The sequence below is a fragment of the Rhinatrema bivittatum genome, chromosome 2 (assembly GCF_901001135.1).
Source record: "Rhinatrema bivittatum chromosome 2, aRhiBiv1.1, whole genome shotgun sequence".
NCBI lineage: Eukaryota > Metazoa > Chordata > Amphibia > Gymnophiona > Rhinatrematidae > Rhinatrema > Rhinatrema bivittatum.
This window is the reverse complement of record NC_042616.1, coordinates 650,861,793-650,887,617: the sequence shown is the minus strand read 5'-3', so window position 1 is coordinate 650,887,617 and position 25,825 is coordinate 650,861,793. Positions and strand designations below refer to the sequence as shown.

The 25,825-nt window shown below is 43.7% G+C and overlaps 1 protein-coding gene across 2 annotated transcripts in view; it reads left to right on the top strand.

Moving 5' to 3' along the window:
• Positions 1 to 25,825, top strand: part of GGH (gamma-glutamyl hydrolase) — a 71,672-nt gene that overhangs the window by 5,544 nt on the left and 40,303 nt on the right. For both annotated transcript variants that reach the window (XM_029591379.1, XM_029591378.1), the window contains exons 3-4: positions 6,226 to 6,276; positions 19,158 to 19,242. In XM_029591379.1, the coding sequence (XP_029447239.1) occupies positions 6,226 to 6,276; positions 19,158 to 19,242 (136 nt within the window). The remainder of the gene's footprint in view (positions 1 to 6,225; positions 6,277 to 19,157; positions 19,243 to 25,825) is intronic.

Here is a 25,825-nt window from a genome sequence, read left to right as displayed (position 1 = left end):
TCTCCAAGCTGAACAGCCCTAACTTATTTAGCCTTTCCTCATAGGGGAGCTGTTCCATCCTCTTTATCATTTTGGTTGCCCTTCTCCGTAACTTCTCCAGTGCAACTGTATATTTTTTGAGATGTGCGACGACCAGAATTGTACACAGTACTGGAGGTGCCGTCTCACCATGGAGTGTTACAGAAGCATGATGAAATTTTCTGTTTTATTCATCATTCCTTTCCTAATAATATACTATGACACCTAGATCTTTTTCCTTGGTGGCAGCTCCTAATATTGGCACCTAATATCCTGTAAACAGCATTGGTTATTTTTTCCTATATGCATCATCTTGCACTTGTCCACATTAAATTTCATCTGCCATTTGGAATCCAGTCTTCCAATCTCGCAAGGTCCTCCTGGAATTTATCACAATTCGCTTGTGATTTAACTACTCTGACTAATTTTATATCATCTGCAAATTTGATTACCTCACTCATTATATTCCTTTCTAGATCATCTATAAATATAATGAAAAGCACTGGTCCAAGTACAGATCTCTGAGGCACTCCACTGTTTACCCATTTCCACTGAGAAAAATTGACCATTTAATCCTACTCTCTGTTTCCTGTTTTTTAACCAATTTGTAATCCACGAAAGGACATCGCTTCCTATCCCATGACTTTTTAGTTTTCTTAGAAGCCTCTCATTAGGGACTTTGTCAAACGCCTTCTGAAAATCCAATTACACTGCATCTACCAGTTCACCTTTATCCACATTTATTAACGCCTTCAAAAAAATGAATCAGATTTGTGAGGCAAGACTTGGGTAAATCCATGCTGACTGTTCCATTAAACCATGTCTTTCAATATTCTCTGTGATTTTGATCTTTAGAATAGTTTCCACTACTTTTTCTGGCACTGAAGGACTGACTCGTCTATAGTTTCCCGGATCGTCCCTGGAGCACTTTTTAAATATTGGGGTTATATTGGCCACTCTCCAGTCTTCAGGTACCATGGATGATTTCAATGATAGGTTACAAATTTTAACTGATAGATCTGAAATTTCATTTTTTAGTTCCTTCAGAACTCTGGGGTGCATACCTTCTAGTCCAGGTGATTTGGTACTCCTTAGTTTGTCAGTCTGGCCTACTACATCTTCCAGGTTCACAGTGATTTGGTTCAGTTCCTCTGAATCATTACCCTTGAAAACCATCTCTGGAACCAATATCTCCCCAAAATCCTTATTAGTAAAGATGTCATTTAGTCTTTCTGCAATGGCCTTATATTCCCATCTGTCATCTAATGGTCCAACCGACTCCCTCATAGGTTTTTGCATCGGATATATTTTAAAAAGTTTTTATTATGAGTTTTTGCCTCTACGGATAACTTCATTTCAAATTCTCAGTTAGCCTGCCTTATCAATGTTTTACACTTAACTTGTCAGTGCTTATGCTTTTTCCTGTTTTCTTTAGATGGATCCTTCTTCCAAGTTTTGAAGGATGTTTTTTGGCTAAAATAGCCTCTTTCACTTCACTTTTTAACCATGTCAGTAATTGTTTTGCCTTCCTTCCACCTTTCTTCATGCGTAGATTACATCTGGACTGTGCTTCTAAGATTGTATTTTTAAATCATGTCCATGCTTGTTGTACACTTAACTTTTGCAGCTGCACTTTTCAATTTTTTCTAAATATTTTCCTCATTTTATCAAAGTTTCTCTTTTGAAAATGTAATGTTAGAGCTGTAGATTTATATATTGTACCCCTTCGGTCATCAGTTCAAATTTGATCATGTTATGATCACTGTTGCCAAGTGGCCTCAGCACAGTTACCTCTCTCACCAAATCCTGTTTTCCACTAAGAATTAAATCTAACATCCCTCTCTTTTTTGTTTCCTGAACCAATTGCTCCATGCAGCAGTCGTTTATTCTATCCAGGAACTTTGTCTCTAGCATGTCCTGATATTACATTTACCCAGTCAATATTGCAGTAATTGAAATCTCCCATTATTACTGCACTGCCAAATTGGTTAACTTCCCTGATTTCCCTCAGCATTTCTTCATCTGTCTGATCATTTTGGCCAGGTGGACGGTAGTGTACTCTTATCACTATACTCTTACCCAACACACAAGGAATTTCTACCCATATAGATTCTACGTCATTTTATCATCTTTATCCTGTTGGAACCTATACCCTCCCGGACATAAAGTGCTACACCCCCACCATGTTGATCCTCCCTATCAATGCAGTATAATTTGTACCCTGATATAGCACTGTCTCATTGATTATCCTCCTTCCACCAGGTCTCTGAGATGCCAATTATGTCTATCTCATCATTCACTGCTATACACTCTAATTCTTCCATCTTCTTAGACTTCTGGCATTGGCATTCAGACATTTCAAAGTGTGTTTTTTGTTTGTATTAACAACCTGCTTTTCAATTGATAGGGATAATTCGTAATTCTTTAGCTCAGGTGATTCATTACTTATAGGCACTTGGACAACTTTTGCTTTTATTGGAACCATGAACTGCTGAGAGACTGTCAGCTTCCCCCCTTGTTCTAGTTGTTCTAATTGTTACATATTTGTCCCTTTGTCTTTTGTTAGCACCAGCCACTAGATGGAAGGCAAATTTATTCTAGCTAATAGGGCAAAGGCTGGGCACAGCTGGCCAGCGCTATTTTGAAAAATGGCTGCTGCTGGGCCCAAAGTCTTGGTGGTGCTCTGGGCCCCTATTGGACCACTGTGACTAGAATTGTAAGTAAGGGGGGGATTTGGAAGGAGGAGTAGGGTAGACGTTGGGGTCCTTGGCTTTGGGGACTAGATTTTTTTTTTATTTTTATTGAAGAGTTTAGGGATGGGGCTTGCGCTGGGCTGTAATATTGCCCAAAATGTATTTTTATATTTTCAGCTGCCTCCACGGGTGGTGACAGGGGTCTCTCTGCAAATCCCTGGGGATTTCTCATTATTTTGGGGCTGGTTGACTTGCAGCCCCTTTAGGACAAGGCCCCAGGACAATTAGGATGTGTGTTAACATCCCGTTCCCTGTAGGTACCCGAATCAGTCCAGACCATGGGTTATATCCCCATTCCAGCAGATGGAGACAGAAGAAAAACTTGTGAGGCGCTCGGAATTACCCATGAGCACCCTCTGCGTCCCATCAGTATTCTTCTGTCTCCAGCAGATGAAGGCAGTTTGAACCTGCGGTTCTCACTTAAATTTTCAAATCTTTAAGGAAAATTTGTAGAATATTTTTTGTTTATTCCCTTTCCTCTCATAGTGTTTTTTTTCTTTGAATGGATCAAGTTTAAAAAAAAAATAAAATTGTAAGTTTTTAGTCTGTCAGGAAACTGAGAAGAGGGTCTTAAGTTTGCCTGCCTTGCAGCTTGCATGTATTGCTGCCTTGAGAATAAGCTTGTATTCTTTCTAAGGTAGGTTTTTGTTTTCTTTTAAGGTTATTTTTTCCTTCATTCCTGGCTCTAGAGGTGTAAGCTGGTGGTCCAGCCACTTCCCCTACCCTAAGGCTGACTGACCTGAGAGGCGCCATTCCTCGGGGTTCTGTGTGCTAAGAGGCGCCATTCCTCAGCCCTATGTAAAAAAAAAAAAGAAACTGAGCCAGGGCTTTTGTGTCTGGCGGCTTCTCACATAGCGGGACTAGACAATGTTCAAGCGGATTTCTTAAGCTGGCAGACGGATCCCGGAGAGTGGGAACTATCCGGAGAAGCAATGTCACTTCTAATCGGGAGGTGGGGGTCTCCCCACCTCGACTTGATGGCCACTCTAAGGAATGCAAAGGCACCCCGCGTTTTCAGTCGCAGACGGGAACACGGAGCAGAAGGGGTGGATGCTCTGGTACTGTCCTGGCCTCACTACGTTCTGCTGTACGTGTTTCCCCCATGGTCTCTGGTGGGAAAGGTTCTACGGAGAATAGAAGTTCACTGCGGAGAGTTGATTCTGGTGGCCAAGAAGGCCGTGGTTTGCAGATCTGGTGAATCTAGTGGTGGACGGTCCTCTTCGTCTGGGACATCTTCCTCGTCTCCTTCATCAGGGTCCCATATTTTTCGACCAGACATTGCTTCTGTTTTGCGGCCTAGCTTTTGAGAGGAGAAGGCTGAAAAAAAAGAGACTATCCAGAGGAAGTCATATTCACGCTTTTGCAGGCCAGGAAGACTTCCACCTCCATTTCTTATATACGAATATGGAAGGTTTTTGATTCCTGGTGTGTCTCCAGGGCAATTGCTCCTCATTGTGCGTCTGTGGCTCAGATTCTCTCTTTCCTGCAGAGTTGGCTCGGCAAGGGTTTGGCCTACAATACTCTTCGGGTTCAGGTAGCAGCCCTTGGTTCACTCATTGGGCGTTTCAATGGAATACCTCTAGCATCACATCCGGACATTGCCTGCTTTTTGAAAGGTGTCAAACACCTGAGACCTCCTGTCCGTGCCCTGTGTCCTTTGTGGAATTTGAATTTGGTACTACGGGCTTTGGGTGGTCCACCTTTTGAGCCGCTGAAGCATTCTACGCTCAAGGATTTAACTCTGAAGACTGTGTTCCTCGTGTCCATTTCTTCAGCTCACAGAATATCGGAACTGAAAGCTTTGTCTTGTAGGGAACCCTATCTGTGCTTCACAGATTCGGGTGTCACTCTGACCACAGTCCCATCTTTCCTCCCGAAGGTGGTATCCTCGTTTCACCTCAGTCAGTCGGTGGAGCTTCCAACCTTTCAAGAGGAGGACTCCAGGGAACTGCGGCGGCTCGATGTTAAGTGAGCGCTCCTTCGTTACCTGGATGTCACTAACGATTTCCGTCTTTCAGGCCATTTGTTTGTTCTCTGGAGTGGCCCCAAGAAAGGTCAACAGGCCTCAGACTACTATTGCTCACTGGTTGAAGGAAGCCATTGTTGCCTCGTATATCGGATCAGGTAATCCCCCCTCCAGATGGTATTAAAGCGCATTCTCTCCTTCTCAGGCGACTTCTTGGGCGGAATGTCAGTCAGTATCTCCTCAAGAAATTTGCAGTGCGGCTACATGGAAGTCACTACATACTTTTGCGTGTCATTATCTTAATCTAAGACCTCCGGGGTTGGGTTCGTTTGGTGACCAAGTCATTCGAGCAGGGCTATCGAGGACCCACCCTATGTAGGGAAGCTTTGGTACATCCCATGGTCTGGACTGATCCAGGTACGTACAGGGAAAAGAAAATTATTCATTACCTGCTAATTTTCGTTCCTGTAGTACCACGGATCAGTCCAGACACCCACCCACGCTCTTCGATAGCACATTTCTGTCCAATATCTTGCTTTTCCTCAGCACAGTTAGCCTGCTCTTTGGTGGTATATAGAGGTTGCAAGATTTTTCTCGAAGGCTTCGAGATTTGCATTTGCAAGTTTTGGGCTACAGACACTATATGCCTTATCGGCAACTTGTATATAGTTCCCTATTTGGTTGGGAGTTTTTTGCTTGATCTATTCATCAGTTAGTTCTGAGTTTTTTGTTCTGCTTTGATATTCTTAATACTGATGGGACGCAGAAGGTGCTCATGGGTAATTCCGAGCGCCTCACAAGTTTTTCTTATGTCTCCATCTGCTGGAATGGGGATATAACCCATGGTCTGCACTGATCCGTGGTTCTACAGGAACGAAAATTAGCAGGTAAGGAATAATTTTCTTATGCTCCTGGGGGAAGATAGCTACAGCTCTTGAGTTGTAGCTAACTTCAAATCAAGTAACAGTTTGCAATTTTTTCGGCTGGCTGCATTATTTGATTTTCATTGTTTAGGAGCTATTGGCATGTATTTGCATGCTAATAATCTCATTTAAATATGGTTGGTATTTGGGGCCAGATTAACACATATTTGAACTATCTCACATTATCCCCACATTAAGCTGTTTGGTATGTGGTAAATGGCCTGAAGCGGCTTTGCGAATGAACCACTAACATTGACAGGGGACAGGGAAATACCTATAGTACCTGAATACACTACGCTTTGAAGTGTCTGAATGGGGGAATATGAATTAAAATACTAAATTAGCAAGAAAGGATACATTGGAATAAATACTGGATGGTTTTAGTTGCCACTATTATTCTTTGTTCTTTGCAGCACACAGTGATACTTGCTATCAATAAAACATTTGGTCCTTTAACTCCAAAAGATAATTGTATTATCTCTGTAGCTCACAGCCTCTGTGCCACAAAGTAAGCATTTCACGTGTATGTTTCATGGATGCAGTCTTTTTGCATTTTATTTTTCAGATTAAACCTTCCTGATGAGGAGTATGAAAAGACTTTCTATTCCATTAATGGGTAAGTTTTTGGGCACACAGTACTTACATTGTCTGAACTTTCTATTACTGACCTAATACCCGTGGTATCTTCTGATCAGTTTTTGCACCTTTTTGCATTTGTCTGGAACCCAGCTTCCCAGGGCAGTTTTTAATGTGAGTGGTGCTAAACCTGTTGGTCTCAGGTTTTTTGCAGGTAGGTGACGAGTTGTTGAAGCCTGCTGCAAAAAAAGAAAAAAAATCCCCCAATTAAATATGGCCTAGCTTGGCCCTGGAGTGTAGAGGTTTCACAAACTTATGGAACTCAAATAGTTTTAAAGATCTAAAAGTGAAAGAGTTTTGCAATATTTCCAGCATACCCAGCCCTGGCTTCCCAAGGAACATCAGCCAGGCTTGGGAATTGAATCCCCCGTCCTGGGTGGCAGAATTTCAGTACAGCCACTGATCTGTTGAGTCAGCTGAGTTTGAGGTGCTTTTTTTTTTTTTTTTTAGGAGGTTCCAAGCCCAGATTTGTAAAGTTTATACAAATGCCAGAAACATTAAAAGGCAAAGCAAATGTTTTTGGTATGGGTGAGCCCGTTGCCTTTTCTTGAGCAAGAAGCAATCTTTTTGTTAGTATCTTTTTATTTGTGAGGTGGTGATGCCTTTTTCATGTGGTGATCTCAGGAACAGTGTCCATGAAGTTCCAGCTGCCTGCATTTTGATTAAAGTCCACGAGCACGTTTCTGCCTGCGGCCTTTCTCTCAAAATTGTCACGGGAACAAAGTGTCTGCAGACCTTTGTGTCTGCTTCCTCTCAGGATACATTTTGCATGGAAATAACACACACAAATTTGAAAATGCGATCTCCGTGCATAATTTTCCGCCCCCCCAATGTGGCTAAAGATGTGCATGTTGTGGAACCCCAGGCGTGCTTGGAGCTGATGACTGGCATTTCCATAAAATCCTAGAAATGTCTGGAGTGCAGGATACCGATGATTCCGGCTTTGCTTTTAGAGCCTTGGCATGAAGCAGATATGAAACATGTGTCAGGTTTTGTAGCTCTTTGATGGCCGAATGCTTGGTCTGGCGCCTTGAACCCCCCTCCCCCCTTCATTTTTCTTGTTGAAGCCTCCATAAAGATGTAGTTTTTGTCCTCTACTGCCCACAGTGTTCCTGGCAGTGGTCTTCCTGGCTTTCTCTTCATTGCAGCTGAATGAATCTGTTGCACTCTTTTTAAAAGGTTTATCTCCAGGGCTTCTTTGCAAAATGGAAGTTCCTTTGAAATTCATCAATTTGAACTCACTTTTTGGCAAGGACAGCCAGCATAGGGAAGGATTTTTTTTTATTTTTCTTTTTATGAAATCAACAGCCCTCTAAAATGTTGATATATGAGACTGTCTCAGCTATGATGCCAGCGGCATGAAACTGCCACAGTTTGTTTGGCCCATGGTTTTGCTATGAATTGTCATACCTGCTATGACTCCTTTTCAGGAGGAGCAAATTGCATGTTCCTTCTTTGCAGAGGGATTTTATACGTAGATGGGAGATTGAAATTATTGACACTTCTGTACGGATAAAGAAGAAACTATAGGGATAGTAGAAGTATTTTGTCTAAAGAAGGTGTAATTTTCTGCATTTAAGGCTGCATGCTGAATGGCCCAGATCTGTGCCCATAGATCTCCTTTAAAATCTGGTCTAAAGTCATCTGTAGGATATGAGGTCTCTGCAGACTTTAGACCTACGGAGGCTGTTGGAAAATGAGCCACTGTATTGTTAGGATGCACTTTATGGGGGCACGTTTTTCAAAACTGTGTAAACAGGTTAAAAGTCTGCCAATACTCTTACCACAGGTTTTGCACCTTTTCTCCAAGACGGTTTTATGTGCCTGCTTTCCCTTTGAAAATTGGCTGGGGGGAGGGGGAGAAGCATCCACAGAAATTTGTGCCTACCTTTTTGTGCAGATACTTTTTTTTTCTGGCCAAACCTACGTGCCTGGTTGTGAAATTCTGAACTATATGCATAGTTTTCTCTCCCTTAGCGCACCCCCCCCCCCCCCCGCCCTAACCCTGCCCCGGAAATGCCTCCACTACAATGTTGATAAAAAGAGGTGCATGGTGGCATTACTTGTGTACTTTCACCTGTATACAAGTTGGGCAGGTTTCAAAAAGACCTTTTATCCAGGTAAATGGCTTTTGAAGACGGCCTCCTATATTGTAAGGATATGACTGTGTAAGCCTGTTACAATACTGTAAGTGCATCTATTCATTCACCTCATATGACCTTCCTTTGTGTAAAAAGCTGGCTGAGTTTCCTAAAACCACCTACACTCAGGCTCACAATTTCCACTTATTGCTCAGCACCTCCCTTTCCTTGCAAGTTGCTTGGGATCATCCAGTTGTGTTGGTCTCTCACTGGACATCATCTGTCCCATGTGACTGCTGGTTTCATGAACTCAACATGCCAGTGACAGGTTTTGTTGGTATTTAACTGAAATTCTAGCTAAGATAGTTTGCGCTATCGGGGCTTTACAATTAATATTACAATACTTCTGAATAGTTCTATAGACTATAGGTGGGTTTTTGTTTTTTTTTATACTCTCCCCATCATCCCAATGTTTCGGGCTTTTCTGTTACCCTATGATGCCTGTTTATTACCCTAATGTTTTGCAAGAGAAGCAGTTAGTAATCATGTTATGTTTCATTAATATCTAACTATTCCTTGCATAAGTTACCATGTTAAAATCAGATGCAATAAATGTCTCCAGCCATCAGGAGGTTTAAGTTAAAGAAACATTCATTTATTTTAAATCAAGATTTCTTAGCATTCATACAGGTTAATCCACAATCAGTGGGTTATGTACTCTACAAGCAGATGGAAATGGAGCAAAGCTGATGTCAAGGTATATATACTCCCACTCTGACATCAGCTGTTCAGTATTCTCCGTCTCCAGCAAATAGTGGACATGCATCTCCTTACTGGGGTTTCCTTGTTTAACAATAAATAAATAAATAAATAAATAAATAAATAAATAAAGGAAAAAGAGAGAGAAGGAAAAAAGAATGAGATTAATCACGCACTGCTTCTCTGAGGTGATACCTTATAGTTCCGCCCTCAGTTCAGTTCTCCTGAGGTGATAATCTCATGATCCCTCCCTCAGTCGAGTTCTTTGGTCCAGTAGCCGTTTTTTTGGCATGGACTTAGCTGCCAGGAAAGAATCGGCTGAGAAGCTAGAGGGTGCAGGAAGCCAAACCCGGTGGAGAAGGCATTAATCCTCTCTTGTCCCCCTCCCCCCTGTAGCCGGAGACCAACTCTGTACTCAGCGGCTGGAATGGGCTGAGCTCAGCTAAGGGGATATTAAAAATAATAATAATAATAAATAGTATTTTCATAAGTGAAAGGGATGGTCTGGTCTCTGAGCCTCGGTGTGTCAATCTGACATTTGTTCCTGCCTCTGTGAGAGGCTTGGGATTTGCGGCAGTTTTGGTGGGTTGAGCAGTCTTTTGGCTAGACCCTGCTGTCGGACAGTTCTGAGATGCCTCGTGGTAGGCCATGGCGGCATTCGTGTACCTGCTTATGCGTAGGTCTGCCACAAAACAGTGACTGTTTGCGCCAGCACATCTAGGTTGGGCATCCTTCTGGACCGCTTGGTTTGGGTATCCACATTTTGAGCATCCGTAGTTCGTGTGTTCCTTGGATCCTAGCAGCTAAGCTCTTCTTTACTAGAGATGTATGCGCTTAAGGATCATCCTACCTTAAATATAGGCGTCCCAAACTTGGGCGCCTTAAGTTTTTGGGCGACCTTTTTTGGACGTCCTGTCCAGGCTTGCCTAATACAGGATGCACAGTTGGACACACATTTATCAGACATTTTATAAGTGTACTACTAGTGGACGTCTTATCCTTGGCACCGGTAGCAAGAATCCTAAGCGCCTTGTGATTTGCACTGCTTGCCATATTCAGGCATAGTAGGGTGTCCCCTCTAATCTTATCAGCGCTGCTTGAAGGTTCAGGGAGAGCTGTCTCCCACAAATTTGACTGAGCCATGACCTTCCCAGCAGGATGCAGCATACAGGGGAAGATTTCTCAGTGGATGCCTCTCCGATACCCCCTGGTTTTGGAAGTTTTTCAAAGGCTGCAGTCCCTCTTAATGTTTGGTGGAACCGGCTAAACCTAGAAGTCTGGTGCCGCAGATAAGCATCAGAGTATGTCCTGGCCTGCTGCAGGTTCCACTGATGGAGACTCCTCTGGTCCTGATGACAAGGGTGACCCTTACTCCCTGGAAGATAGAGAACTTCTTCTAGGTTTGGAGTTATATAGATGGGTCACTGTTTATTACATGTCTGAGCCAAAGAAGATTCCTGTTTTAGTGCCTTGATTGGCCTTGAATGGGGCACTCTGGAAACTAATGTGAAAGGGGGATGAGCCTTGGTAGGAATTACCCTCTGGATCTGGCAGTGAGAGAGAGCTTTTGTGTCTTCCAAAAGTGGATGCATGGGGGTGTGCAGTCTCCCAAGTGGATGATCTTCCTGCAGAACGGGGAGCAGCATCAGAGATGTGCAGGATAGGAGAGTTGAGGCTATCCTTATGCAGGCCTTGAGGCAGCGGCGATGAATTGCAGTTAGCCTCTTGCTGCTCCTGTTTGGTGGTGGCTCGCGCTTGTTTGCTTCTATCTCAGGAAGTCGATGAGATTGGTTAGAATACCAGGGCAGTGATAGAACCGGCTGCTGCCTTTTTGCCGGATGCGGGCTGCGCCTTGGTCTCTGTCTCTCTGCCAGAGAGGTAGCTTTGATGTTAGTGGCCACATGTCAGCTGTGGCTGATTGGTTGGCTGCTACAATTTCAAAGTATAATCGTATGAAATTGTCCTTAAAGGATCACTCTTTGTTCTGGGAGTGAGTTAGATTAAATGCCATTAGGCAGGGTGAGGCCACAGTTCCTCGTTTACCAGAGGATTTAAAGCAGGCGCTGTGCTCTTTCGGTGCGAGGGGTCATGCTAGTGGTTTCTAACATTTTCGAACCTATAAAGAAATACCTTCTTAAAGAGTAAACATGTCAGCTGTACGGCACATGCTTCCAGATGATTGATGTTCCAGAGAGAGTAGGGCTCGACTTCTGAATAGGTCTCCTTTCAGCTCAGGTAGCCCAGACGGAGCATAGGCTAGGGTGAAGATGCTTCCTTACCTTCTCAATGAAGGTGTGCCGACCCACCTCCTAAAACTGGAGATAGAGGTTTGCCAGTCTTCTCTTATCGGGGGTGGGTCAAGATCACATCAGACCAGTGGGTTCTGCAGGTGATAAGGAAAATCCATTCTCTGGAGTTCTGCGTCTCGGGATGACTTCATGGCGTCTCCCTGAGACCCTTCGTAAAGGAGGCTGGCAGTGGAGGTCACATTGTCGAAGTCCCTCAGCTGGGCGGCGTGGTTCCAGTGCTTAAGTCACAAGAAAGTTCGGGCTGTTATTTAATTTATTTCATTGTGCTCAAGAAGGAGGTTTCCTTGCTCGTTTACACATGGAAACCTTATGCTCAGTGATAATGGCAATACAGTCTGGGGAGTTTCTTGTATCTCTGGCTTATCAGAGGTATATCTACATATTTCCATTTGGCTGGAGCATAATCGCCTTGGCAGTTCGATGTTTTGGGGTGACATTATCAGTGGTCGAGCGCTACCTTTAGGATGGGCCTCCGCACTCAGGACTTTCTCCAAGGTCCTGGTGGTGGTAGCAACAGTGTCGAGACAAGATAGTATTCTGGTCACCCCTACCTAGATATTTGGATAATTTTGGCCAAGGGCATGGAGAGAGTCTTCAAGCCGTGCAAGAGGTGGTTTCCTTGCTGCAATTTCTAGGTTGTGTGGTGAACTTGACCAAGAGCAAGTTACAGCCATCTCAGATGCTGGAGTGTCTTGGTATTCGTTTCGACATGAAGCTAGGCAAGGTGTTCCTGCCTGAGGCCACATTCAGAAATGGATAGTGCAGGTGCGGCTATTGACAGAAGCAATTCGCCTGGCGGTATGGTCTTACCTGCAGGTGTTCAGTTGATGCTAACCATCCTAGAAGTGGTTCCGGGTGCTAGGGTGCATATGCGTCCTCTTCAGCATACACTGCTGGCATGATGGAGTCCACAGTCAGGATTTCTCGATGTGGCTTCAGTTACTGGTGAAGACTAGCATCTAAATTGTGATAGTGGATGAAAGCAAATGATCTAAGGAAGTACATTTCCCTACAAACATCAGAATGACTGGTACTCATGATGGATGTTAGCTTCCAGTGATGGGAGACTCACTGTTAGGAGTTGATGGCGCAGAGGTGCTGGACTGCAGAGAAGTCTCTCTGGAGTATCAATCATCTGGAAGCATGTGCTGTACAGTTGGCATGCTTGTGATTCATTGACTTCTGGCAGGGTCAAGCGCTCTGAGGAATGTAATAAGCTGCAATGATAGTGGCATGCATCAATAGCCAAGAAGGCACCAGGAGCCAGTAAGTATCGCAGGAAATAGTCCATCTTTTGAAATGGGCGGAAGTACATCTTCAGGAAAATTATGCCTCCCATCACACCCTGCTACTGCCACCTTCCCTCCCCACAGGAAACCCCTGCCGGAGAACCTCTTCCCAGCAGGGCTGCTCCTGATTGGTCCTTTTCATTGATAGCCTTCTGAAAAGGGACTGTCCGTTCATTGACAGGGGAGGGACCAATCAGCAGTAACCGAAGGAGTGAATCAATATTAAATGTTGGTAAAAAAAAAAGACCAATTGGGAATAGCCCTGTTGGGAGAAGTTCTCCAGCAGGGATTCCCCATGGGGAGGGAGGGGTTTTGCAAGCTTGGGAAGATAAAGGCAATGGCACGTAAAACCTGCAGTAAGCTTAGCCCTGCTTATTACAACAGCCTGTGAGCTCTACTCACAGACACTACGAGAAGAAGCTACCAGCATGATTCAGAGATCTGAGATCTACAGATGCATATAGACAGAAACCAAGACCGGCAGTGGGGCTCTACAGAGCATGGAAAAGAAAACTTACTGGCTAGAACAAAATGTGCTTGTGGGGGTACTTCAGGATGTGTGTGTACATATGTGTGTGATTGTGTTTTTATTGGAGAGAGATTTAATGTGCAAAACATTTTTGGAAGATATGTTGTACATTTTTATATGAATACATATGAAAAAATTTTATACTATGATATATGCTTGTTAGCCTGTATTGGCGTCTTATACATGTGTTTTTAGCTTTTGAATACATCTTTATTCTAAGTGGTAAGACTTAATTGAAATTTATCATGTGCTCCACAGAGCATCACAGACCTCCAACACAGAAAAATTCTTGTTCTTAGTAAGTTTAGATTTGAAAGTAATGTATTAGAAAATATTGCTCTCTCGTTAGCACATTTTCCCTAAACGATTCTGAAGGAGAAGTTGCAAGTATTTAAGTAGTAAAAGTGTTCCTCTTATATAAAAAAAACTGTGATACTTAAAATTGTTAATGTGGTTGTTGCAGCAATTATCATTGCTAATGGAACAGTTAACAATAAATCTTCTAGAAATAAAATGAGAAATTACTACTTACCTGGTAATTTCCTTTTCTCTAATGAAGACAAGTTAATCCACAACCAGTGGTTATGCATCTCTACCAGCAGATGGAGACGGAACAAAGCTGATGACATGGAATATATACCGCTGCTCTGACATCAGCCCGCCAGTACTCTCTGCAAAAGCCAACTGTGGACAAACTAACAATACTTGATTATAAGCATTAACAGCTACTCAGGCACTTAGCAACAGGAAACACTGAGCTTAGCTAGGGACTAAAACTGACAATTATACATAGAAACATAGAAGTGACAGCAGAAAAGGAAATCATGGCCCATCCAGTCTGCCCAGCAAGCTCTCAGACAGGCCGATTCAGTACGGTGCGCTCAGGCCGAGCACACCATTAGCTCCCGTTTGGCCGCGCGTTTTCCACACGCTATTATTACCGTAATAGCGTGTGGAAAACGTGTGTCCACCCCCCCCCCCCCCCCGAAACTAATAGCTCCCTCAAATTGCAAATGCATGTTGATGAGCCTATTAGTTAGTCCCGCGCGATACAGAAAGTAAAATGTGCTGCCAAGCTTCAGATTTTACTCTCAGAAATTAACGCCTGCTCAAAGGCAGGAGTTAATTTCGGCTGGCACTGGGCAAGTGTACAGAAAAGCAGAAAAAACTGCTTTTCTCTACACCTTCTGACTTAATATCATAGCGATATTAAGTCGGAGGCCCCCCCGCAAAAAAAAAAAATCTTAAAAAAAAAAAAAAAAAAAATCTGCCCGCAGGTTGGTGTTATGGTTAAGCGGTGTTTGGGTGGATCCTTGGTTACTGTGGCAGATGACCACGCCCACAGGGAGGAGCCCCGTGAGGAGCCACAGTACTAGGCTAGACTCAGAACGTACAAACACAGTTCTTTATTATACAGCTTGAAGTATACCACCAGAGGTGGCAGTAGTGAGGCAGTCTGGTAGTAGCAATCTCAGGAACCTTGGCAGAGGGAGCCCTTCTCACCCCATTGGTATAGGAAGGTTCCAAAGCAGGTTTCCCAGCAAGGTAGTACTGTGGATGAGATAGACTGAGAGAGTACTCACTAGGTGTTTGCTGTAGGCATGCGATTCCACCAGGTTGAAGAAGATAGTGCAGGCACCGAGGCAGGGAGAGCAGGCCCTCGAGGAGTGAGTACCTGTTACCTGTAAGGCACCTGAAATAAAGCAGAGGGCCCCCGAGGAGCGGGTACCCAGGTTAGCAGTTACCCCGAAGGGCAGAGAGAGAGAGCTTCCAGTAGCAGCACAGAAGCGGCAGAGTAGGGTAGACAGGAACAGATACGAGTCCTTGCTAACTCAACGAGCTAGCAAATTAGAATAGGTTATATACCTGAATGATGTGACATCAGCAAGGGGGAATGCCCCCGAGGTTCGCGCCAAGGTTGGAATAAAGACGTGGGTGACATGGGTACCTGGGAGGAGCATGGCGGGAGGCTGCACCATAGCCGTTATGGGGACGTCGGAGAGGTCGGCTTGTAGACGTGGCAGTAGCCATCTTTCCTAGGTAAGCGGGAGGAGCCGTGAACAAGGTGAGGCAAACAGGGCGAAGCTGTCTAGCACCGACGGACACAAGAGTTGGAAGATGGACGCTCAATTTTGCCGGCTCCGTTTTCCGAACCCATTGGCTATCAGCGGGTTCGACAACCAACGCCGGTAAAATTAAGCATCGGCTATCAAACCCGCTGACAGCTGTTGCTTCTGCCAATAAGGAGGCACTAGGGATGCGTTAGTGTTCCTAGCGCCTCCTTTTTACCGCAGGCCCTCATTTGCATAGAGAATTGCGCGCCCCGGAGAGTGGCCTGGGCATGCGTCGGGAGAGCAGGCGCTTGCCTCAGAGCATCGGCTCTCCTGCACATTTTACTGAATCGGCCCGATAGTTACCAGTTTTCCATACTTATCAGTTACTCAGTCCGCCAGTTCCCCCCCCCCCCCCCCCCCCCCCCCCCCCGCCGTTGATGGAGAGAGCAATGTTGGAGTTGCATCAGAAGGGTAGTATCAGGCTCTTTAGTTAAGGTTAGTAACTGCTACAGCAAGCAAGTTACCCCATGCTTATTTGTTTTCCCAGACTGTACAGTTCAATGTCCTTGTTGGTTGTTGACTGATTCCAATTCCTATTTTCTCCTGCCATTGAAGCAGCAAGCAGTGATGGAGTAGCATCACAGTATGAAGGCTTATTTGTTAAGAGTAGTATCCGCTACACCAGCAAATTACTCCCAGGCCTCTTTACCAGTTATCTCCGGAACGAGGCTACTTAGGAAGACAATAGAACCATAAACTGGCAGCCAAGGGCAGGAAGGTGGATTAACATGTCTTCATTAGAGAAAAGGAAATTATCAGGTAAGTAATAATTTCTCATTTCTCAGCATTCAGACAGGTTAATCCACAACCTGTGGGATGTACCAAAAGAAGTAAGATGGGAGAATTAGAATGTATAGCAGTGAATGATGACATAGACTTAATTGGCATCTCAGAGACATGGTGGAAAGAGGATAACCAATGGGACAGTGCTATACCGGGGTACAAATTATATCGCAATGACAGAGAGGAGCACCCGGGAGGAGATGTGGCGCTTTATGTCCGGGATGGCATAGAGTCCAACAGGATAAACATCCTGCATGAGACTAAATACAAAATTGAATCTTTATGGGTAGAAATCCATTGTGTGTCGGGGAAGACTATAGTGATAGGGTATACTACCGTCCACCTGGTCAAGATGGTGAGACGGACAGTGAAATGCTAAGAGAAATTAGGGAAGCTAACCAAATTGGTAGTGCAGTAATAATGGGAGACTTCAATTACCCCAATATTGACTGGGTAAATGTATCATCAGGACACGCTAGAGAGAGAACGTTCCTGGATGGAATAAATGATAGCTTTATGGAGCAATTGGTTCAGGAACTGATGAGAGAGGGAGCAATTTTAGATCTAATTCTCAGAGGAGCACAGGACTTGGTGAGAGAGGTAATGGTGGTGGGGCCGCTTGGCAATAGTGATCATAATATGATCAAATTTGATTTAATGACTGGAAGAGGAACAGTGTGCAAATCCAAGGCTCTCGTGCTAAACTTTCAAAAGGGAAACTTTGATAAAATGACAAAAATTGTTAGAAAAAAACTGAAAGGAGCAGCTACAAAAGTAAAAAATGTCCAAGAGGCGTGGTCATTGTTAAAAAATACCATTCTAGAAGCACAGTCTAGATGTATTCCACATATTAAGAAAGGTGGAAAGAAGGCAAAACGATTGCTGGCATGATTAAAAGGGGAGGTGAAAGAAGCTATTTTAGCCAAAAGATCTTCATTCAAAAATTGGAAGAAGGATCCAACAGAAGAAAATAGGATAAAGCATAAACGTTGGCAAGCTAAATGTAAGACATTGATAAGACAGGCTAAGAGAGAATTTGAAAAGAAGTTGGCTGTAGAGACAAAAACTAACAGTAAAAAGTTTTTGAAATATATCCGAAGCAGAAAGCCTGTGAGGGAGTCAGTTGGACCGTTAGATCGAGGGGTTAAAGGGGCCATCGCAGAAAGATTAAATGATTTCTTTGCTTCGTTGTTTACTGAAGAGGATGTTGGGGAGGTACCCGTAATGGAGAAGGTTTTCATGGGTAATGATTCAGATGGACTGAATCAAATCACAGTGAACCTAGAAGATGTGGTAGGCCTGATTGACAAACTGAAGAGTAGTAAATCACCTGGACCGGATGGTATACACCCCAGAGTTCTGAAGGAACTAAAAAATGAAATTTCAGACCTATTAGTAAAAATTTGTAACCTATCATTAAAATCATCCATTATACCTGAAGGCTGGAGGATAGCAAATGTAACCCCAATATTTCAAAAGGGCTCCAGGGGCGATCCGGGAAACTACAGACCGGTTAGCCTGACTTCAGTGCCAGGAAAAATAGTGGAAAGTGTTCTAAATATCAAAATCACAGAACATATAGAAAGACATGGTTTAATGGAACAAAGTCAGCATGGCTTTACCCAGGGCAAGTCTTGCCTCACAAATCTGCTTCACCTTTTTGAAGGAGTTAATAAACACGTGGATAAAGGTGAACCGGTAGATGTAGTATACTTGGATTTTCAGAAGGCTTCATGAGGAAGACAAAGTTCCTCATGAGAGGCTTCTAGGAAAAGTAAAAAGTCATGGGATAGGTGGCGATGTCCTTTCGTGGATTGCAAACTGGCTAAAAGACAGGAAACAGAGAGTAGGATTAAATGGACAATTTTCTCAGTGGAAGGGAGTGGACAGTGGAGTGCCTCAGGGATCTGTATTGGGACCCTTACTTTTCAATATATTTATAAATGATCTGGAAAGAAATACGACGAGTGAGATAATCAAATTTGCAGATGACACAAAACTGTTCAGAGTAGTTAAATCACAAGCAAATAAGACAGTTGTTAAAAAGAAAAGAAAAAAATAATGTTAATGAGGATAAAAGCAGACAATCTGGGCTAAGATTTAAAAGCAGCCTCAAAAAAGGTGGGTCTTTAGATGGGATTTAAAGATGGTGAGGGAGGGAGCTTGACACACCAGTGCAGGAAGTCTATTCTAAGTACACAGCAGAGCCAGGTGGAGATGTTTGTTTGTTTGTTTATTTAAAAACAATTTCATGTTTGCATATCTCCAGTAGTTCATAGTAGATTACAGTTGCACATACATATTAAAAACAGGAAATATCTTTAATAAGATTTCATGCTTCTTACAGAAGCAGTGGTTTGTCATTAAAAATGTGGCTCTGAGCATGCAAGGACTAGCCGTTAAGCCCGTTAAAAAGGGGTGAGATTCCATCGGTCAGACCGGCACGTTTAGACCTGCTCTGTTCTCCACAACTTCCCTTTTCCTTCCATCCCCTCTCATCTTTCCTTTCCTTCCCCTCTCACCTCATCTACAACCCCTTCCCTCTCCCAGCCCTCCTCCACTCTTTTCTCTCTGCTCCAGAACTTCTTACCCTTCTCACTTGTTCAGTCATATCCTCTTCCCTCCCCTCTCACCTTCCCTTTCCTTCCCCTTCTCCCTCAGCCCTCCTCCACTCTCTCTTTTTCTCTACTCCACTTTACCCTCCCCACTTACTCACATCCTCTTCCTTCCCCTCCCACCTCCTCCACAACCCCGTCCCTCTCCCCTCAGCCCTCCTCCACTCCTTCTTCTTCTCTTATCCGGGACGCGCGTCTCACCACCGGGGGTCTCTCGCGCGCGCCTCTCCACCGGGCTCGTTGCTGGCCCACCCGATGCTCAGTGATGAGGTGCGTGCGCGCACGCGCGAGAGAGATACTCACTCATTTTCAATTGATGTTTGTGAAGCAGATGCATCTCAACAAAGCATCACTGACAAAACTGCTTGCTATTCTGTTTCAGGGTTTTTTTACCTGGAGGAGGAGTTGATCTGAGGACATCACAGTATGCCAGGATAGCCAGGATATTTTACAAACTGGCACTGCAGGTAAGTCTGGCTGCAGGTTGGATGTTCCTTCTCTTCAGGGCTGTCCTCAAAGGGTGCAAATAGAGGTGACTGCCCAGGGCCCTGTGCTGCCATGATAGTCCCAACTGAGAACTAAAATTTCCTGCCTGCTTGGAGGTGGAGCCATGCTCATCAGCATTCTGGGGCTAGGCTGAAGATATTCTATCAAGGGGAATATAAGTTCTTCACTTTGGCCCAGGAGAGAAAAGCATTTTTGGACTCTCTGACAGATTAGTGTGTGGATTCCTTCTACCATGCTTGTTTTCATACCTCAGTGATTCTGAGGGTCTGCCTCTGTAGGTGCACTCCTACTTTTGGCCTACACATGGAGGGAGGCTCGCCTCACCTTCTGTTGTTCTATTTGTGTTCACAGCTTTTTTATTAGCAAGAGATACAGGCAGTCTAGAGTCATTTGCATCTGTGTACTCTTCCATCTGGGCTACTTCAGCCTCAGCTACAGCCTCTTTACTAGGATATTCTTTGTTTTGTGAAAATCCTTGGAAGATAACTCCTCTGAATCATGTGCTTCTGAGTGACTATCTGCTTTCCTTTATGGCCACGTGCCCAAGAGAGATGTTAGGACTGTTATAGTAGGTGATTCAATCATTAGGAATGTAGATAGCTGAGTGGCTAATGGGCATGAGGATCATTTGGTAACTTGCCTGCCTGATGTGAATGTAGTAGTCCTCATGCGTCACCTAGATATGATTTTAGAGAATGCTGGGGAGGAGCTGACTGTTGTGGTACCAATAATATAGTAAGGTGCAGGAGGGAGGTCCTGGAGGATAAATTTCAGCTTTTAGATAGGAAATTGAAATCCAGAACTTCCATGGTTACATTCTCAGAAATGCTTCCCATTTATGCACAGGATCCAGAGGCCGGCTGAACTCCAGAGTCTCAGTGCATGGATGCTACAGGGAAGAGGGCTTTTGATTTGCTTTGATCTAAGAAACATTCTAGGGAAGGGGAAGCCTTTTCTGATGGGATGGGCTCCATCTTAACCAGGATGGAACACTGCTGCTGGCACCAGCAGTGTTCCATCCTGGAGATAGTGTAACTTTTAAAGTAGTCTCAGGACTTCAACTACATGTTCCAGTGTATCAAGTGGTGCTATCCTTTGATGTTTCCACCAGATGGGGGTGAGGGAGGGAGTGTGCTTTGTGAACCCAAGGATGCGTTCCTAAAGGAAGAGTAACCTGCATATCAACATTCTGGAGCTGTGGGCCATCTAGTAAGTGTTAAAAGCTTTTTCCCACCAGCTAGTGGTTAAGAGAATCTTGGACTAGATGGATAATCAGGTGGAGACATGGGTTCTTAAATTCTCTGTGAAGAGGCCTTGCAGAACTGGTCATGGGCCTCTCATTGCAACTCTTGCTTGCAGTTGACCTGTCTTAAAATACACTGGCAGACCGGCTCAGCAGAATCCTGCAGCCTTATTTATTTATTTATCTGTTTTTATATACCGGCGTTCACCTATGGGTATCACATCTGTTTACATTATAGCTTTTTTGATAATGTGACAGTGGTCATATTATCAATACATTGTAATATTGTAGCATTGTAAGATTACATTACATCTATGGGTTGCTTTAACAGTTATAGCATTATGACATTGAATAATATATGCTATTTACATTATCGTTAAAATAGCTAATGTTAAAGAGGTCTTATGTATTTTGTTGGAGATGTTATGAGTTCTCTTGGTGTGGTAATAGTGCTGGTTGTTTGGTACTGGATCCCAGTGGGGTGGGTTAATTGTTGTCCGGATAGGCTTTTCGGAAAAGCCAGGTTTTTAGAGCTTTCTTGAAATTTTGTGATGAGGGGTCCGTTCGGAATTCTGTTGGTAGTTTGTTCCACAGTGTGGGGCCTGCTATTGAAATTGCGCGTTCTCGTGTTGAGGTGAGGTGGGCCTGTTTGATGGAGGGGATTGTAAATAGTCCAGTGTTTTTAGAAAGCAGGTTTCTTTGAGAGGTGTAAGGATGAAGGGTGTCCTTTAGCCAGTCAGCCTTTTCATTGTTGATGGATTTGTGCATGAGGGTAATGGCTTTATATTGAATTCTGTGGGATATGGGGAGCCAGTGGAGTTCTTTCAGTATTGGGGTGATGTGTGTGGAGCGCTTGCTGTTTGTGAGGGATCTAGCTGTCGCATTTTGCAGTAGCTGGAGTGGCTTGAGGGTATAGGCTGGGAGTCCGAGGAGCATGGAGTTGCAATAGTCGAGTTCAGATAGGATGAGGGCCTGGAGTATTGAGCAATAGTCTTGAGTGAGTAGCAGGGGTTTGATTTTTTTTGAGAACTTGAAGTTTGAAATAGCCCTCTTTTATGAAGGTTTTCAGATTGAGCTCGGAGTCTAGTGTGATGCCTAGGTCTCTTACAGTTGCAAAAATGTGGCTTTTGTTTTGAGTGGAAGAATGGTCTTGGATATTCCATGTGGGGGGATTATTAGAGATGTGTAGGATTTCAGTTTTCGAGTGGTTGAGGGTGAGTGATATTTGTGATAGGAGTTTTTCTATTCGAGCCAGGGTGGAGTTCCATTGTAGGGGGGTGTTCTGTAAGCCTTATGAGTGGTCCCTAGATCAGAGCATCATGGATGACCTATTCCTCCATTGGGAGCCCCAACAATGGACCTGTTCATGTGAGAGTGACAACTGGAATGTCACTCTGTTCTATTTCATGAGATTGAATAGCTACAGATCATTTTCTGATGCTTGCACATTAAATTGGAGTGTCTGTCTGCTCTACATATACCCTCCAATTCCACTTAACACCAAGGTTATCTAAAAGATTCTACAGGACAAGTTATTCTCACAGCCCCAGCTGGGCCACATCAAGTGTGGTATCCTTATCTCCTCTGTCTGTTGGTTCAGCCACCAATTCACTTGGTGGTATCTCATATTCTTACCTAGGAAGGTGGAAAACTTTACCACCCAAATCTTTCGTCCTAGGCCTTCACAGCATGGCCATTGCACACACTGTAGTATTCTTGTTCCATCCCAGGGTTGTGAAGGACCTTCTCATCTCGGCTAGAAAACCTTCCACCAGGAAGTCCTACAACTTCAAATGGAAGAGGTTATCTTCATGTTATTGCACTCATCTCTGCCCCTTCTCTTATGGTCCAAGAGACTTCCTTCAATATCTCCTCTTCTTCTCATCATAAGGCCTCAATACTTCTTCAGTCAAGGTATACCTCTGTGCCATTGCAGCTTATCACCGATGAGTGAACAAAGTTCCTATCTCTCGCCACCTTGCAGTGTCAAAATTCATAAAGGGACTGTTGTGTACCAAGCCTCCAGTGAGTAAAAAACACCAGTGCTGTGGAACCTAATTGTGATCCTGACTTAACTCATGAAATCTCCTTTCAGCCTTTTGAGTCAGGAGACCTGAAGTTTCTAACCTCGAAGGTGTTCCTTGTGGCTGTCACTTCCGCATGCAGAGTGAGTGAACTACGGGTTCTGGTCTCTTATTTTCAATACATTCAACTCTTTCATAGAGTTGTTCTATGCACTCATCTTAAGTTTTCTTCTGAAAGTGGTATCTGTATTTCACATCAACCAAACAATTGTGCTGCCTTGGTTCTTTCGGAAATCTCATATACACCTAGGAGAACAGACTCTTCGCTCCTTGAACTGTAAAAGAGCCCTAACGTATTACTTACTTAGGACTCAACCTTACTGTCAAATTTCTCAGCAATTAGTGTCCATCAATTCTCAGCAATTAGTGGGAGTCCAGATTGTCTGTCTATTTCTTGCTCCGCAAGGCAACCCACAGCTTGGTACCCCCCACTGGCTCCAGTGAGTATGGCTGATCTAATCCTGTTTGTCAATGGACAAAGCAAAGTTGCTTACCTATAACTAGAGTTCTCCATAGCCAACAGGGTAAGTCAGCCATGTGTTTATTACCTGCCCACTTTCTGAGCTCTGAGAAATGGGTCCATGTTAGTACCGTTGGATGATGTCACCCACTTTGTTATGGCCGATTATATCCTACTGTCTACAGAGGACCCTGGTTACAGATAAGCACTTTTGCTTTATAGAGCTAATGAGTCAGGATGATTGGATACAAATGTGGGAGGAGGGGAAGAGGTTTTAGTGCCATCTATTGATGTGAAGCAGAAGAAAGTTCATCCAAGAAAAGTCTGTCCATGTTAAAAAGGCTCACCTGTACAATGCTGGCCTGATATAAACAAACAACAAATTCTGTATGGAAAAAATGAATGTTTTAAATTTGTAAATCAGATGGGATAATGTGATAAAACATGCTAGATGTTTTAATGTCTTAGCCACAACTGTAATCACAGCCACATCTAAGCTTAGCTGTAATCACAGCTAAGACAGCCACAGCCATGACAATGAAACAGTGACCGATGATTAAACTAGCCATAGTGCTTTAAAGCTTGATTAATAAGCCATCAGCACCCAGAGACACCAGGTTCTCGGGCTCTAAAGGCTTTATCAAATAAGTCTAGTAGCACCAGAGACACTATATGATGGTCACTTTAAATCTTTATTAAATGATATGACAAGAGCCGTTTTCACAGCAGAATATATATTTTAATGCGATATTTTCAGAAGGCATAGAATTAAAAATTAGTGTTCTTTAGATATTTGTATTGTTGTGTAATTTCTTTGCAATGCAGTTGAATTTTATGCCCTTAATTGCATATTAATCAACATTCTTGCATTAGAACGTTCTCAGGTATTTTGGTGAGTAAAATCGTGCTCTAGATTGATTTGCCATACAAGTTTCTGTGTGGGGTGTGTACATAGAGGATCTCAGGCGGTATGGGTGTATGCTGTTTATCTCTGACCTATTGTTGACCCAATTAAATAAAAGAATGTTGGCTTAGTGAGGCAGAGAAACTAGTACATTATAAACTCTTTCAATGACGAGAAGTAGTAAATCCTGTTTTCTTTATTAGCCTGTGTGATATTGTCTATATATAATGCAAGCTAGTATCAGAGCTAGAAATACTGAGTAAAAAATGATGATGCTGATGCAGGCTGTGCACAGAAAGTATTCTGACTGATAAATCAGTTGTAGGAACAGGAAAAAGTAGACTATGATTGCCAGGTGAAGTGGTTAATTTTTCTTCTCCGAGGACAAACAGGATGACAGTACTTACATATAGGTGACATCATCCAATGGAATCTGGCCTGGAACTTTTTTTTTATGTTTAAGTTTCTAGAACCTTGTGTCTCACTGGGCAGGCTAAGTATGCCACTGTATTATCCATCCACACAGGGGCCCCTTCAATCTCGTCTTTTCCTTGGAACCTACCAGTCACAGTTTCTCACTCTCTTGTTCCTTGTGTCTTTTCATGAAGTTAATCATTGTAGGATCGTTCATCGTGGGATTCCACAGTCTTGTTTCATCTCTCTTCTAGTTTCCTAGGTATATTTTTAAAATGGAAACTTAGAAAGATGATCTATCTTCCATACCCAGTCAGTACCTGGCAGGCATTAATTGCTTCCCAGCTATCAAATTTGATTTTCTTTTCCTTGTTTTCATGCTGGCCATGGATAAGCAGACCAACGGCTTCCAACAGTGCCCTTAATGTGCCAGAGTTATGTCTATTATGGATCCCTATGATAGATGTATCCTGTGCGTGGTGGTATCTCATGACGTCCAAAAGTGTCAACTTGTGCTCGACCATCTCAAAAGGACAATGGTCCCAGCTGGAACTGATGAAGAAGCACTTCAGGTGCTGAAAGACCGATCCATCAGCATCAATGGACCCAGGAGCTGGATCAGACAGTGGTGATGCCTCAGCATCGAGGAGGCATTCCACTCCTTTGACATCGGGCATCAGTAGGGTCCAGAGAGTCAAGCCATTGCTTGCCTCTTCCCATTCAAAGAAAACCACTTCTTCGATACCAGCATTAAAGAGTTTTGATGCCAGTTACTGAGGAAAGGCAAAGAAGCACCAGCATCAGTTTCCATCTGAGTGCATCCCCAGGAGTGGGGATGATCTGGTGGTGACTGATTCCTTCAAAACGGTCCCATGGAGCAGAGAGCTCATTTTCATCGGTCCACAAATTGTACCAGGATCCAGGGGTGTCAGCCACCAATATAACTCTAGATTCTCAGGAAGATTTGGCCACTGCTTCTGCCTCTCACTCCACGTTGACATCAACTATTTTTGAGAAGGAGCTGGACAAAAATATATAGCAGGTCTTGGTTAAGGCACCATGAAGCCTCAGTATTCTGGCATTGAGGGCATCAGGACCAGCACGAGCCAAAGTCGAGCCGCTGCCTGGTGGCCTTGAAACAGTACTGGTTTTTCTAGGGGAATCTGCGTCGAAGGTGGCCACCCCAGTGGGGGATCTCCAGTTCATTGAGGGAGAAAGCTTCCCGCGGGTTCCAGGTCTAAGTTAATTAGTGCATCCTTCTCTTCCAAATGGGCACACTCTAGGTCTTCACTATCAGCCTACAAGTTAGGGTCTGATTCTGAACTTTCTTGGGGGTTTGACTATATATCTGGTGATGACTTTGATGAAGAAGGATTGATGGGTCTTTTTATCTGACCATTCTCCTCCCCCCAGAGTGAAAAAAGTCCCCTCCTGAGTA